Below are 16,708 nucleotides of genomic sequence, written 5' to 3' on the forward strand. Positions count from 1 at the left end.
GCCAGACTATCGCAGGGCCGATACATATAGACGAACAACCATACATACTCACAGTCACACCTAAGGGTAATTTAAAGTCACCAACCAATTAACCTGAGCATGTCTTTGGACTGTGGGAGGAAGCCGGAGACCCCGGAGAGAACGGGGAGAGACACGGGGAGAACATGCAAACTCCACACAGAAGGGCCCCCGCCCGGACCGAACCCCGATACAACCGGGATTCGAACCAGGGACCCTCTCGCTGTGAGGCAACAGTGCTAACCACAAAGCCCTCCCATTTTTGTAAAGTGCTAAATATACCATAGTTCTCAATTTTTTCTCAGATATAAAATTCCCCTGATGATGTAATCTATATTTCATATCACATCACATTACATCGTATCATATCATATTTTAGTGCAATGACCAAACATTTTATCACACCAATTTTTTTTTTGCTCCCATTTTTCACCAGAGATACATTTCTCTTGAATTTTGGTTGCAAATTTGTTATTATCTGTGTAAATGAACACTTTTCTTTTTCCAGGATAAACCATCCACCTGACAGGTGTGGCATATCAAGATGCTAGTAAAACAGCATCATTACAACACAGCTATGCCTTGGGGTGGTCACAATATAAGGACTCTAATCTGAAATGTGCAATTTGATCACACAACACACTGCCCCAGGTTTTGTGGGAGCATGCTGTTGCCTGTTAACTGAATGTTCATTTCACTACTATTAGTCCTCTACAATGCTGTTTCTGTAAATTTGGCAGCACATCCAACCAGCCTCACAGCCACAGACCACATTACCTGTTCTTCACCTGTACGATGGTCTGAGAACCGACATCTGATGAGCTAATGTAACAATTAGTTTGTACAGCCGAATAATTTCTGCACACACCAACAGAAACTCAGTGAAGTCTCAGTGAAGCTCAACTGCGTGCTGTCTTGACCATGACAGGTCATCGTTACTGACTTGCAGTGGCGTGCACAGACTTTTTGAAGGGCAGGGGCGAAAAGGAAAAAAAGGGCACATATAGCGTGTCCTCGCCACTGAAGAGGGCACTTTAGACATGTTTTGGCTCCCAAGAGGGCACTTTAATGCGCGTTTTGGCTCCCAGGGGGCACTTTAGCACGCATTTTGGCTTCCAAGAGGGCACTTTAGCACACGTTTTGGTTCCCAAGAGGGCAGTTGAGTGTTTTTTCCATCCAAGAGGGCAATTTCATGTATTTTGCCAACCAGGAGGGCACTTTAGCGTGTGCTTTTGCCACCCAATAGGACACTTTAGTGAGTTTTGGCTCCCAAGAGGGCACTTGAGCACGCGTTTTGGCTCCCAAGAGGGCACTTGAGCACGCGTTTTGGCGTCCAAGAGGGCACTTTAGTGCGCGTTTTGGCTCCTAAGAGGGCACTTTAGCGCGCGTTTTGGCTCCCAGGGGGCACTTCAGCACGCGTTTTGGCGTCCAAGAGGGCACTTTAGCGCGCGTTTTGGCTCCCAAGAGGGCACTTTAGCACGCGTTTTGGCTCCCAAGAGGGCACTTGCGCACGCGTTTTGGCGTCCAAGAGGGCACTTTAGTGCGCGTTTTGGCTCCTAAGAGGGCACTTTAGCGCACGTTTTGGCTCCCAGGGGGCACTTCAGCATGCGTTTTGGCGTCCAAGAGGGCACTTTAATGCGCGTTTTGGCTCCCAGGGGGCACTTTAGCACGAGTTTTTCAACAATTGGGCCACGATGAGGGGGTGGTTCCCCCCCCCGTGCATGCCACTGCTGACTTGAGTGGGCAACTGCTCACTGTGGATGGTGTCTGAGAAGTGTTCTCTTAACAGGCTGAATCCTGGATTACTCTGTACTGTGCAGATGGCAGAAAGCATGTAAAACAATGTGCAGTTTGCTAATGCAAGTGTTTTGAACAGAGGGACCCATGGTGGCAGTGGGGTTATGATATACATAAGCTAATTATGCTGTTAAATCTGTATCTTGATATGCCACACCTTTCAGCAAGATGGATTATCCTGAAAAGGGTAGAGCTCACAAATTTGCGACCAAAATTTGCGTTAAAGATCTGAAATGTTTATGCACACAGTGGATTTCAAACTTAAACTCATGAAAAAGGGGGGTGTGCTGCCCTTGCGGCACGTAATTGTGTGTGAAGCTAGACAGTCCCTTAACATCCCAAAAGTCCTCCAATAAACAAAGCTTGCCTTTTATAAAAATAGGTAACACAAGACCACATCTATAATGCATTATGAAGGCATTCATAGATAATTATAATGCATCCATAATGCTTTATGAATAAACTTATAAACAGATATAATGCTTACTGATGCACTGTATCAATAGTCATAAAACATTATAGATGTGACTTATAATGATTTATAAGTGGCAAGGGTCTTATGGATGCTCTTGACTTGTTGTACATTAGTGGTTGAATGCTGAGGCTTGCAATGCATTATGAATATCTATACTCACTTATTCACACATCAACAATTAACTGTTGTAAGGGCTCATAGTGTGCTATAACAGTCTGAGCTGTATCATATAGATCAGGCCCACCACAGCTGTGTAGTCCTTCTCCATGTAGATCTATGGTTGCACAGGATACACACACACACGCACGCATGCACACACATACACACACACACACACACACACACACACACACACACACACACACACACACACACACAGAGATGGTGGTCATTTATCAACTAGACTATTATGAGAACAATAATCCAAGCCAGTGAAATGAGGTCAGAAATAGCCTGAGTCACCAAGCATTCCCAACAGGCTGGCCCTGCAGCTCAGCCATGCTGTGTCTATGTATCTAGCCCATACACAACACTTGTTTACTGTCTCTGCAGGTAAAGCCCAGTGATGTGACAATTACTCAGTGGGTACCAGAGATCTTGTTTCCATGGCGCAGCGTGGTTGTCAGAGGTGATGGCACTCTGAGGCGAGTGAAGAGAGACTGGGTCATTCCGCCTATCAACGTCCCTGAGAACTCACGAGGACAGTTCCCTGAGGACCTAGTCAGAGTAAGACACACACATACACAAATGCAAGCCTGTCTTACAGTGGCTGTGAGAACTCTTTACTGTCTAGTACTAAAGGGAGGAAACAAGCAAAATAACATTTGTATCAATTCCAAGGAAAATACCGAGAAGCAAAATAACGTTTGTATCAATTCCAAGAAAAAAAAAACATTTATGTCAATCCCAAGGAAAATACGATGTGCTTTAGAAACAAAGAACATTAAAAGCCCATACACAAATGTTGCTGCTCAAATTAAAAATCCTGAAGCTGACCAAATGAAAACTGACAGAAGTTTTCAGCAGCTTGCAGCATAATAAACAAAAGTAGCTTCACCAACTTTCCATAAAACACTTGCAACAACCAAAAGGCGGGTACCACTGATGCATTGTTCTGTACTATGCAGCTGTGATAAACAGTTTTGCATTGAAGAACAGTTCAGCACTGTAGAGGACTGAAGAACACTTCAGTACCATACTTTACAGCAGTGAGGAGCAGTTCAGTACTGTATAGTTCTGACAAACAGTTCAGCGCTGTAAAGTACAATTCAGTGCTGATGAACAGTTCAGTATAAATACTAATGATTGGTTCACTACTGTATGGTAGAGCACTGAACTGTTCAACAGTACTGTGCCATTCAGAATGGTTTAACGGTTCAGTCCTGTACAGTATTTTTTTAAGATTACAATTTTGGGGCTTTTATACCTTTAATGTATAGGATAGACTTAGTGTGAAATGGTGAGAGAGAAAGGGGGTAACATGCAGCAAAAGGCCAAGGCTGGAATCGAAACCAAAAGTTCAGTCACTTATAATACTGACGAATAGTTCAGTACTGTACAGTCCTTACAAACAGTTTGGTAGTGTGCTGCACTGATGAATAGTTAAGTACTGGCGAATGTTTCAGTACTGCACAATATTGTGTGATATTGCTTTTATACAGCAGTTTTGCAAGCCCCATTTATAAGTTAACAGTAATAAGGGACAATAGATTCTGAGATTCTGATTTGTTTATTTAATGTTTTTTTTTTGGCTCCGTTGACACTAACATTTCTGCAACTGCTGGAACTGACAGCTGTTGCTTAGCAACACATAAACATTTTCCTGCACACTACCTTTGCTACTTTGTTAAAACTTGGTCTACGTGTTATACGCAGACCAGCTGCTTAGTATCATGTGTGTTGTCAGTGAATTAAGAGTCTGTTAACAGTTGCTTTGGCCACCTGTGTCATTCAGATAAGTACACTGATCAGACAGTACATCGCCTCAGTGTGTGCCCACTCACTGGTATTATCTTCATCACCTCCAGTCGCACATCAGACAGTTTGTGTGTGTGTCGGTGGCTCTCAGGCTGTGGTTGGTGTAGGACGAGTGTGTCCCTACCTTACTGCACATCCTTGTAACATTTGTGACAGCTGGTTTACTCCAAGTGAACTGTGATTTACCAAAAGCTGTCCGTCACTGCTGCTACCTTCGGGGTGGGGGGGGCTTCAGGTAGAGGGCTTTTGCATCAGGTGAAAATAAACAATGAAATGTATAATGTATAAAAACATTTAACACTGAGGTTTGTTAACACTGTTCAGAGTAATATGATTACACTTTATAGAGCTAATTTCACTCCAAATTTAGCTTTTAAAATTACACTCTAATGTGCAATATTATTTAATTTTTGTCTCTCTTTAGTGTTATTTTTACATCTAGGTGATATGATGCTATTTTACTATGCTATATATATTACTGAATTGCTATGATCTAACCTATCAAATTAAATAAACACAAACAAACAAGGTTACAGCAACAATGCTTTAATGTCTGTCTGTATGCATGTATGTATGTATGTCAAAAGGCCTGGAATAATGTAGATTGTCGACATGAAAGACAACAACATCTTGCTTTGTCCTGGTCACTTCATATGCATGGAAATGTTCTTGAAAAGTTACTGTAAATAGAGGCACAGTGAGCAGCAACAATTTCTCATGTATCATCAGAACTGACTCAATCTGGTAAAAGAGAGGCATTTCAGATTCAACTTTGCCACAAATAACCAGATGTGGGAGGTAAACAAAACCATTGTGTTTAACCCAATTCACTTTCATAACTTTAACACTGGAGGACACTTGCATTGCCTTGACAATTTCAGAACCTCCTTTTACCATTTCTAAAGACACCATTTTTCCAGGACCAATGTCTAACCGACTAAAAGTTGTTGAAGTCAAATATGTGCGATATGGTACTGGTGGTTTTTGGCCAGGGCTTTGGTGATATTTTTAAATGACTTGAGCTGTTTCTTGAAAAGATTGTGCTTGCCTTTATAGCGCATGCACCAGCTATGAAGTACAGGTCCTATTTTCTGGATGCAGCAGGGATAATGGATAAGAAAATGGTGCTTTGGTAAAAGTTTTTTTTCTGAAGATACAACATGTTTGTGGTGTTCCACAATCAAATGTTTTAAATATACACACAGACCCTGAGTTAACATGGGAGAAAATACAATGTCCATTATTTGTAGTAATAACAGAAGTAGGCCCCAATGTTGGTCAGTAGAGGTTACCAAATCGCCAAAGAGGAGCATTCCTCAATAAGCACCATGACTGAGCTGCATTCAGTCCCAGATCATTAGACTCTCCACCGAAATTCACAGCCACTGGCCTATTGTTTCTCTCCATGAATCTATAATCAAAACTTTGTATTCTCAAATTCAGCTACCCCAGTGTAACAAGTTGTTCTTTAAAATACAAAAACAATAGCTTCAACTCGTACTGGGCCACCCCTTCCAAAATGTCATGCATCAAATCAACTGAGAAGTTCTCAGTTGTGTGAAAATATGTCAAAGAGTTCAATAAGCTTGACCTCTTCACACCAAAAACATATGGAAGAGATGGCTTATGAGCCATTACTTGACAGTGAGCAATGTGGGTGTCTTTGGTGCGCAGCACTATTTTGGAAGAAATAGTGAATAGAATAGACTAGAAGAATAGACTCCACCAGACCAAACAAGCTATGTAATCCTAAATTATCGCCAGTAACCTGTACCACACTGCCACGAACAACACCTCCATATAGTGGAATATCAATACCATCATTCTCTAAAACTTTTATGTCTTGAACAACAGGAGCAAGAATTTCACTAAAACCGTTCCGTTTAAGATCTTGTGCATGAAATAAGGCACACAGGTGTATGTTGGCCAACATACAATTCTATTTTGGAGAGATGTTTCTTAAGGTAAAATATATTTCACCCAATTTATGAATACCTTGCTTGGAACCAAGAGGATTTGCAACCTCGAAGTCATCATAGAACATTTGGATCTGCACAGTGTGTGCTTTTCAGTTGAAAACAGAGGGTGAGTCTTAAATAAAGATCCATCATAAATATCTGAGCCTCAAGTCATCAGTGTCTGAGCTTTTCAATATTTCAGCAATACCTGACCTTTAAATATCAACTCCAGTGTAGATAAAATTGGAACATACATGAATTTATCTTGAACAACAATCTGATCATATGGTCCAGTCTTTTTATTTCGCCTTGTGTCAAATCTTGAGTTAATTACACATTCAACTGGTTCTACAGTTTCCCACTTGCCTGATAAAAAATTTCGATCACTTGTATTCTGAATTAGGAATTGTGAAAGGATTCTCTCACTCCTCAAAACATGCTGCAACTTTCTTGCACGTTTCAGCTTCTCTATCATCACTAAATACATGCTTAATGACAGTTTCTTTAGCATACTGCTGGATATCTTGAAAAATCTCTTCCATGGAAATCACAACAGAGTTCAGAACACTTTGGCCTACACCTGCTGCCTTTAAATCTGAAATTACAGATGCACAACTACTTACAAGGTGTGTAGAAGACACTGTGGACTCTGCCTCCAAATGTTCAGATGACACGTTAACATCAGTGGCATTACACTCAACACTTTGGTATGGTGAAAAATCACCTTCTTCAACAGAATCAACATTTAAGATGAAGGGTCCGGTCAGTACAAAGACCATGAATTACTTTAAGTTGCTTTATAAGGCTGTTTGGTCTCCCATGGTCACTTCTGCAAAGAAAACACGTAATTGTTTGATCTTGACACTAACGCACCATTCTTGCTCGCAACTCTGCAACTCTGGGAGTTTCCTTTGTTTCCCCAATGTCAATATTGTGAATGGTTGTTTGCAGAAACGTGAAAAAGTTGGCCAGGGAAGAGCTGTATGAGGTGCCAAAAACGTAATGGGCCCTAAAGAGTTCATCAAGGGCTCCCACTGAACCTGTTGCCTTACATGGAAGTGCATACTTATCAATCACAATAAAGAAGTTGTGAATGCTGCTTCTTGCAGCCCCCTGAGTGAGGAGGTAGGGCTGGCTGCTTTGACTTATGTTATCCAGGTGCTGTTGTACACTGGTTCCAGCCTACAACCAAACATTTGACAAAAATATTTAGTGACCAACTTCTGAAAATAGAACACTGGGCATGAAACTGAGGTGATGAAAATTAGATTTCAAACAACTGTTCAGCATACTTTTATGAATCTGATGAGTCGTTCCACAGCCTGACCTGCTGACATCTTCCCTGGCCTCTTCCTTCCCTGTGTGGATGGTGGCAGGAGATGGAGGAGCAGCAAGATGGCAGACATGTCACTGTCCCAGCCTACAGACCAACAAATGGCAAGTTAGCATAAAGATAAGATGAGATAAGACTTATTTGTCACATACACAATGCGCAGTGAAATGTGATATTGTACCTGTTACAAGAAATAATAAAATAAAAAGACTCAGTGTAAGATATAATAATATAATATAATATAAAATATGAAATATTTATGTCACGTGTACAGTAAACTGGCACAATTACAAACAACAGAAATTAAAACACCCCCTGTCATACCATTCTCAACCACAGCAGTTGACTCAGCATTACGCATTAAATCCAGCAGCTCTGTGGTGGGTACCAGTCCTTGGCTCTCTGTAATCACTTTTGTCTTGAGATTGGTGGGCCACTTATCTAAGAATTTGTTGGCCGTGGCTTCCCCAAACAGCAGTAGGAAATCTTGTTCTATCTGTAAAGCAAAAATACAATGCATAGAAAGGAGAGATGAGAGACACTGCATTTGTGATGCCCACTGATGTGTGCCCACATTTGTGAACTTAAATTATTTTGTTTCTGTGTTTTAGCCCTTTGGGACAATATCTGACAGTACAGCTATACACATACACACACAGGACTTTGCCACCTTGGTCTCAAAAAAAAAACAACAAGGAAAATCCTGACTGTATGTAAAATGTGATGGTGGCGATGCATTTAATTACTGTGTAATACAGGTAAAGTTAACATGATTTCAGTGGCTCAAATGTCTCTGTTTTATGTTGTCTCATGGCTTGAATAATAAAATGTGCATGAGAACTCGACCGAAGCAGCCATGTTCTGCAAATGGTGACTAGTTTTCTCAGTTCACAGACACAGATACAACTGTTTATGGGCATCTGCAGCCGGTACCCGTAACACATGCTGTATGGGATATATCAGTGATTCAACTAATGAAGATGCTTTACCAGTCCTGGTGTGTCTAGAAATCTCCGAAAGACTGAGAACACATCTGCTGTTCTCTTTTCATTGTTAACCACTGAATGACGATAACTGAAGGTAGCTTTCATGTGTTTCAAAACAGCAATAGCTGCTTCATCCCCCTCATCAGTTAACACTTTGTCAGCAGTGACAGGTCTAGATTGACCATGGCCTGGCCCACCACCTTAAGTCAAAACACAATTTTATTGACTCCTGCCTACACAATTCATCAATATCATATGTAACTGATAAGTAAACTTACTTTTGGGAGATTTGCTGACAGAGGGACCTCTTTCCTCTGCAGCTTTCCTTTGAATGGTCTTCAACCGCCATGCAAGGTATCCTGAACCACTCTCTGGGTCATAGTAATGTTCCTATGTAATTAAATAAACACAGAGTGACTACACTATCAACATTTCTAAGGGCAATTATGTGTTAAATGTTGTAATAACCCTTTTACTTACATATCCATGTTGTGATTATGGGTCTTCCAGATATGGAAACAAGGCAACTATCCCCTGTACATACATCACTCTGACACTTTTCGGGGGGGATGTCCTTATGTATGACTTCAATGATGACATCACTCAATTGGACACAATTAAAAACAATCCAAGTAGTAACAATGTTTCTTTATAGCCTACATGTATGATTCTTACCCATGTGTTTGTGTCATCATTGTTGTAAGGATTTTTTCAATCAACTTAAATGGAAAAAAACATGCAGTCAGAAATGTTTAAACCATATGTACGACTGGAAAATGATAACATAAAAACACTCCCCATTAAATGGAACAAAATCCAGATTAGACTTAACAACGTCCACTACCCACCGCTTTTGCCTCATTGTTTATGTGGCATTGCCTTTTAGGTTTACTTCCTTCGGCAGTGGCTGCTTCTTCAGGACGTTCAGAATGATAGTATCTTCAGATGTTACTGAGCATGATGATGATGATGATACAGAAGTATCTGTGCATTATGGAAAACGAACAAAACAGAAGCATATTAAATGTAACTGTTATTACTCCCATCCCAGCCTTTAAGTTTAACATGAACACATATGTGAATGGTCAGTGATTACCAAGTTCTTCGTTGATCAACATGACTCGGAGGATTCCAGGTGACTCCTTCACTATTTCTTCAAAGACCTCTCTGTCAACTTCTGTGTCAGATTGGTCCAGCTCCTTCATATCTGGCTGCCTGCCTTCTGGTATGTTAAATTTTAGGCACACTGAAGTAAAGGAAGGAAAAGGAAAAGGGTATTACAGAAATTGTAACAAAGCTTAAAAGACCATTTCCCTTTGAGAATGAAAATGTCAATTAAAGAAGGTTAGTGAGTACATTAGGATAAAACAATGTAACAACTTTTTACTTGGCTGATACACCAAATTCATCATAAAACCATTCCTTCTGAATTATCTGAGCTGATAATTGTTTCTGCTATGCCTTAAAATGGATGGGAACGACCTATTGACTTCATTTTCAACACAACATTTTGTGAAAACATGAGGCTTACTTTCAAGAGAGACAGAGAGAGAGAGAGAGAGAGCGTGCAGATTGCAGTATACACAGAGCCCAATGAGGAATGATTTGGATAGATGGCTGCCGTGCAAGCTTTTATATGTTTGCTCCTCCCTTATTTTGCATGAACTACCAATGTCCTTGCGGGAATCATGGATATATTATAAGGAAGTCTGGATACAGCCGTGGGGGCGGGGCCTCATTCATTCCTATGAGAGCTGCTCAGTGGTGCATGAAGCAGAGAAAACTCTTTTTCCAGGTTTAGAAAAGTGTAAAATACCCAGATCTACTGGCCCATGGAGCATGCGTGGAAGTGATTAACGACAGCCGAATGCGGCCGAGTGTACCCGAGCATTGACTCCAACTCACTGGCTCACTCACACAGATGACCCAAGTGCTTGAAGCGAACAGCGCCGGTGCACGAGCATTCCTCTCGCAGTAGCTTAGCTTATTAGCAACAACAGCTAATCGGCAGTATAACGACAGCGCTGTCGGTTTTAATATTTACGTGATAATCAGATAATGGTATATTTATCTCTCTCTCTCTCTTCACACACACACACACAAATATACATACAGCTCACCAGGGAATCATATCATAATCACGACCGGAGAAATCAAATTAACAGAATCGGAATGTGTCGTGCCCATAAAAAGGTAATAAAAGGTGGTGCTTGTAATAATGCCCCATGTTTTATCACACAGCTCAACTTTTAAAAATACTACATTCAGTACCTTTAAGTAAGTGTCACTAGTGCTCAGCGCTGCTCACTGATAACCGATAGTTTGAATACTGACCGTAGACTGTATATACTATCTCTGACACAGACACGGTAAGACGTCCATATTACAGGCTTTACAGCTAGCAGTGTATGGATGTGTTGTAAAATGGTAAAAATGATGAATTGTGATTAAAAAATGATGAATTACAGCAAAAATATCCATTACTACAGCCGGTTCGAAGCCTGTGCTGTGCTGTGTGTGAGTTACATGCGCGCTCTCACGGTAGAATCCCATGGGTCCAATGCGCATTCACTTTATGTCTGGAGAAAGACCGAATTCCAAATCTTGATTCGGAAAATAACGCATTTTACGTCTTTAGGACTTAATGTATTTAATAATGGCTATAAAAAAGTGCGTTCTGAAAAGTCAACATGTCTCAAAAAAAATTAAAGGAAAAAATAACAACCAAGAAAAACAACTGAACAAAAAGTAACCTATTAATGTACTTATATTGTTCCATAACCTGAGCCTACTTACCAACTATTGATCCACTCTGATTGCAATTCACTTGATTACTGTGAACAACAAGGCAAAGTTTATACAGTTAAGTTGTGATTAACAAATCCATCACGCTATCAGTTAACTAAATTACCGATTTGGAGGGACTATGGTGGGTGGTCTCTGGGCATGCTCCCCTAGCAGAAAATGTGTACTTTTAAGTCAAATGGATCATTGTGGCAAAATTTAATAGTCTATGGCAAAGACAAAATAGTTCCATTCGGTCGTAGAACAGAAAGACTTAAAACATGCCTATTTTAGTGGGAGTCCAAGTCCTTCAGTTATATTTGACTGGAAAATTACATGCACAAAGTTGTCCAGTTCCTCTCCAAGCAGTCCCTCTTCATCTTAAGTTTTCCACAAAGTTAACAGGGGGGTATCAGATAAACCTCTGATTTGAGAGTTTACTGCCACAGTTAGCTGTGCAGGTTGCTGTTTATTGCTTATATATGAACATGTGTATTTCATTTATCTTTGTCTTTCTACTGGCTTACTAACTGCAATTAATTAATTTCATTAATATCTATTAAACTCAGAAATAGCACATCAAACAGTTGGTATATGCCCTTTTCTTTTGTGGTGTTCTCTCATATAGTCTCCACCATGCTTTGCTGTGCTGCATGGGGACGATCCAGGTGTGTAGAGAGAGGGGGTACACATGCACATTTTCTCCAGTGACACTCAGATGAGGAAAATATTGTTGAGTAATGCCAGCAGAAGTAGTCTTACACTCACCACAGATTACAACAACAAAAAATATGTGAGGTTATCATTTTCAAAAACTGCATTAGAACATTTTACCCAAACAAAGAGCGCACCACTGGAAAGCCTTTCATATGGTTTAATAAAAATAAGGAAAAGGGAAAGGCTTGCAGAAGACAGGGAGCTGACACTCAGGATGAGGGTGCAGACTTAGTGCAGGGAGTCTCCAGGCTCTATTGAATCCTGTGTAGCTCTTTTGCTGAAAGAGAGAGGGAGAAAAGGACAGGAGAGAGGGTTACACATGCCTTTATAGGCCTGGGTGTGAAACCACATTGGGAGATTAGGCCTGTTTGTTCCCCAAGTTCAGTGATGGAACTTTGTTAGTTGTGTTAAGTTTGTTGTTATCATAGTGAATTAGTCGCTTGGTAATTAGCTTTTGCTGTGCTCAGCATGTATCTATAGAGTTTCATATGATAGGCCTACAAATATTGATCCCTTTTTAATAATTTATTAGACTTTGTTCCTTTGTCAGCCTGCCCCTCCCTGTGTCCAAGCTTTTTCCTTTGTTTAAAAAGGTCTAGGCTACTTCATTGTTCTATGTGATCACACTACTGTAAATATAAGAGAGTGATTTTAACACAAAGTGTAAACCACTGCATGTGAATGCATGAATTAATCAGATCTGTGCTCCAGAGGAGAGCCTTCATTAGGATGTGTAATATTGCCCTCTACTGGATTTATATGTTAATGAACTGCATTATACTAGAGCCTTCCAAACTGGGTTATGACCTTCTTACATTTTATAATGCCTAGTCATTCTTCTAAGGTCATTTTGTCGAAAGTAATGCAATTTGTGCAATGCATTACTCTCTACAAAGAGTAATATTGTACAGTAACTTATTTCATTCAAATAAAACCTAACTACTTATATACTATGTATAACATTTTAAAGTAACTTGTGTAAAAGTGTATATTATATATCCAGTAGAAGAATTTCTATCATTAATATAAAATGAAGTATAACAGGCTAACATGTAAGTAGGATTCCTTAGTGCTTAGTCCATCACATAGCAGTCCATCCATAGCCGTTCCTCCAGCACCGAGTGCTCCTGTAGTAAGTTACCAATATAAGATAACAAGATTATAACACCATAATAAAATATATGTTCAGTATGACTAATAATATAAGACAGTAAGTGTAACAATTTCAGTGTTTAGAATAATTCCACATTAAGCCTAGTATATATATATTTTTTTTAATGACTTACCCTGTGATCTCATTCAGGTGTTTCAGCTTCCCTCCCTTTGCCATCAATGGAAAATCAGCTGAGCTGTAACAATATATAGACCAATGTCATCAACAGAATCAAAGCATTCACCCTTAAATTATATTTGTTTACAGTAATTTTTTTTTTTTTTACGTTCTGTTTAGATGTCTCAGATATGCACTCTTAATCAATATCAACACTTTTGTACCACAAAATAGCACTCTGCTATCAAGCACCATGTTATCTTTCACAAAGCTGACATGTAATTCACACTGACCTGTAAAATAAATTACACAAGCCATTTCTTCCCTTTAACTTCCTAATGTTGGATGAAATTATTCAAGAGCAGGACATTTAAAATTAACAGGCTACTAGTGGCTAACGATATGTGTACAGTAATACAGTACAGTGTACTAATGTTAGCCTACTCTGTTAGCATATATGTTGCTTTGTAAATCTACTAATTCAGCGGCAGATAATCCAATATCATGCTTTAATGCACATGTTTATTTAGCTAAAATGTGCTGATAATATAAAAAACAATTCTTTAGATGTCTTACCCTGTTGAAGCCCATCACAAATGGTTTTCTCTGCTCCAACTCCACTGTGCCGCTAGCAATTAATGCTGCTTCCGGGAATTATTGAGATGCTCTACATTCCGCCATTGTGGGAAAAAAAACAGTCCATAGGAGTGAATGAAGATGATGCGACTCTCTCTTAAAGGGCTCTGGTCGGAACTAATTGCTGTAGAATATAGAATAACTGCATAATTCATTGACACTGTGTTTTTGCATCATGATGAAACAATTTACTAAAGTAGCAGACCAAGAATTGGCCCCTGGGGGAATCCATTTAAACTGTCCAACTCTTTCGACATAAAGTTGGAATATAACCCAAGGAAGTACTGACCAAGACAAGTCAAGCCATTCTCAAGTTTTATCCACTGAGAAGCTCTGTGAAAGCTACAGAGCCTCCACACATAACACAAATCATGGCCTTTTGTTTCTGCTTGTTTCTGCCAGCTATGTGGCTGTGACCACTATATCACTGATTTAATGACTATGTACTACTTGAGAATAAAATTTACTACTGGATTTTTGCGAGCAGTATATGTAACCAGAAAAAAAAAATGTTAAAAATTTAACCAACTAGCTGTCAGAGGAGCTTTCAACTGCATCTCAGTCTTAATACTGCATTTAGAGCTTGCCTAGGTGTCATCACCTGACCAACATATGGGACCTTAAGGTGCTTCTGAAAGCTCTTAAAGCTAGTAAGAAGACTTTTGAGAGCATTTCTGAGCATTTTAAGCCTTTATTGCAGACAGAGAGAGAGAGAGCTGAAAGGGAAAAACGGTTAAAACTGCGAGGTCTGTGGTCAGACTCCAGTTAGGAATGTTGATTCATGGTTGGCGTCTTAACCTTGAAGTTACAGGGGTGCCCCTAATAAGTGAACTCATAAGCCTAGATTATATTGTTAGATAAACTGCTCCCAAAGCTCCAAAGTGAACTTCTCTACTTAAGTAAGTCAGCTACATACACTTTATTAGGCAGAAAGCAGCTACAAGCTAGCTAAAAAGCTATGGGTAATGCTTTGTTTAGATTTTGTGTCAGATTGCTTTGTGAAGCAAAAAGCAACTTTTTTGAATTAATCAACTTAATTTCATTGTTGCACTTTCAATAGCCATTGCTCCTATAGCATCAGATAGATGGTGATCTATAGATCATTTGTTATTGTTTAGAGCTTCTATTTGTATGAGCACATAAATATTATTACTTCGAAAGTTTACTTCAGGGATGCTGGAAAGGAGGCTTTGACCGATTGTCAAACAGTGGATTCATGAGCAACAATGTGGATTCAGTCCTGGTCGAGGAACATTGGATCAGCTCTTTACCTTTGCAAGGCTGCTGGAGGGGTCGTCCATTCAGTCTACATGTGTTTTTGGTGACTTGGAGAAGGCTTAAGACCGTGTGTCTTGGGGAGTCCTGTGGGGGCCACTAAAGGAAAGGGGTACCGGGGTCATTCCTATGAGTCACACAGTCCCCGTATGACCAAAGACAGAGCTGAGTCCACATATCTGGCGTAAAGTCAAACCCATTACCGGTTGGTGTCAGCCTCCGCCAGGGTTGTCCCTTGTCAACCTTGTCTGTTTTTGATATTTATGGATGGGATCTCAAGACGCAGCCTGGGCAATAAAGGGGTCTGGTTTGGGGACCTCAGAGTTGCAATTCTGCTTTTTGCAAATGATGTGTTTCTGTTGGCTTCATCACACTGTGACCTTCAGCATGCACTGGGGTGGTTTGCAGCTGAGTATGAAGCGGTCGGGATGAGAGTCAGCACTTCCAAATCTGAGGTCATGTTTCTCTGCTGGAAAATGGTGTATTGCCCCCTCTGGGTGGGGAGGGAGTTGTATCTCGGGGTCTTGTTCACAAGTGAGGGTAAAGTGAAACATGAGATGCACAGGTAGTTTAGTGTGGCATCTGCAGTGATGCAGGAGACTGTCTTGGTGAAGAAGAAGCTGAGCTGGAGGGCCAAGCTCTTGATTTACCAGTCCATCTATGTCCCAACCCTCACCTATAGTCGTGAGCTTTGGTTAGTGACCAAAAGAATGAGATCAAGGATACAAGTGGCTGGAATGAGTTTCCTCTGGGCTCAGCCTCAGAGATAGGGTAAGGAGCTCAAATATCCACGCGGAGCTCAGAGTAGAGCCGCTGCTCCTTTGCGTCGAAAGAGGCCAGCTGAGGGGGTTCGGGCATCTAATCACGATACCTCCTCGGCACCTCCCGGGAGGGTGTTCCAGGCTCATCCAACTGGTAATAAATAATGAAATAAAAACTCAAATTTATTGTTGTGATTAACAGGTGCTTAGTCCATATTCAATGTCTTTCTTTTTTGGGTTTGTAAACACAGTTGTGTTCATGTTAAGCCCTGTCTTTACAGTGCAGCTTGTCTCTCCTTTTTTTTCGATCATATGGACGGTGCACCAGGCAACAAAGTTTATTTTGACTTCAGTTAAATCTGTTTCTAAAGTTATGTAGCAGCAGCCTCAAGCACTTGCTGAGTGTTGACTGTGCAAGCCTAAAGTCAGACTGACATAAAAGACATATCCAGGTCAAACTCAGAAAGTTTAACTTCACTTGTAGGCCTATATTATTATATGTTTACCTGTAAACAGGCAGCCATGCTTACTTAGACAAATATATCTCCCAAAATACACTGACGGCAATAGATACAGCAGTAGATCGCACAAAGAGGTGAACATATCATGTTTATTTTGTGTAGAGACTTTTCGTTTTCTGTCCTGCTTATTATGTACTGCAGTTTTTTGTTCTAGGGCTGCCCTTTGTATTTTATAATAATTACAGATACTTACCCATTAT

At 40.3% G+C, this 16,708-nt stretch overlaps 1 protein-coding gene and 1 pseudogene across 6 annotated transcripts in view; one reads left to right on the top strand and one right to left on the bottom strand.

The window, feature by feature from the left end:
• Positions 1 to 16,708, top strand: part of LOC121962420 (cadherin-2-like) — a 198,766-nt gene that overhangs the window by 90,475 nt on the left and 91,583 nt on the right. For all 6 annotated transcript variants that reach the window (XR_015776561.1, XR_015776560.1, XM_042512679.2 and 3 more), the window contains exon 4: positions 2,843 to 3,016. Coding sequence is in view for 4 of the 6 variants with exons in the window: in XM_042512679.2 (XP_042368613.2) it covers positions 2,843 to 3,016 (174 nt within the window). In the remaining 2 variants the exon portion in view is untranslated. The remainder of the gene's footprint in view (positions 1 to 2,842; positions 3,017 to 16,708) is intronic.
• LOC148189475 (uncharacterized) lies at positions 6,220 to 16,705 on the bottom strand (annotated as a pseudogene).

Source organism: Plectropomus leopardus, chromosome 5, assembly GCF_026936395.1.
Source record: "Plectropomus leopardus strain MGB_pleo_1.0 chromosome 5, ASM2693639v1, whole genome shotgun sequence".
Lineage (NCBI taxonomy): Eukaryota > Metazoa > Chordata > Actinopteri > Perciformes > Serranidae > Plectropomus > Plectropomus leopardus.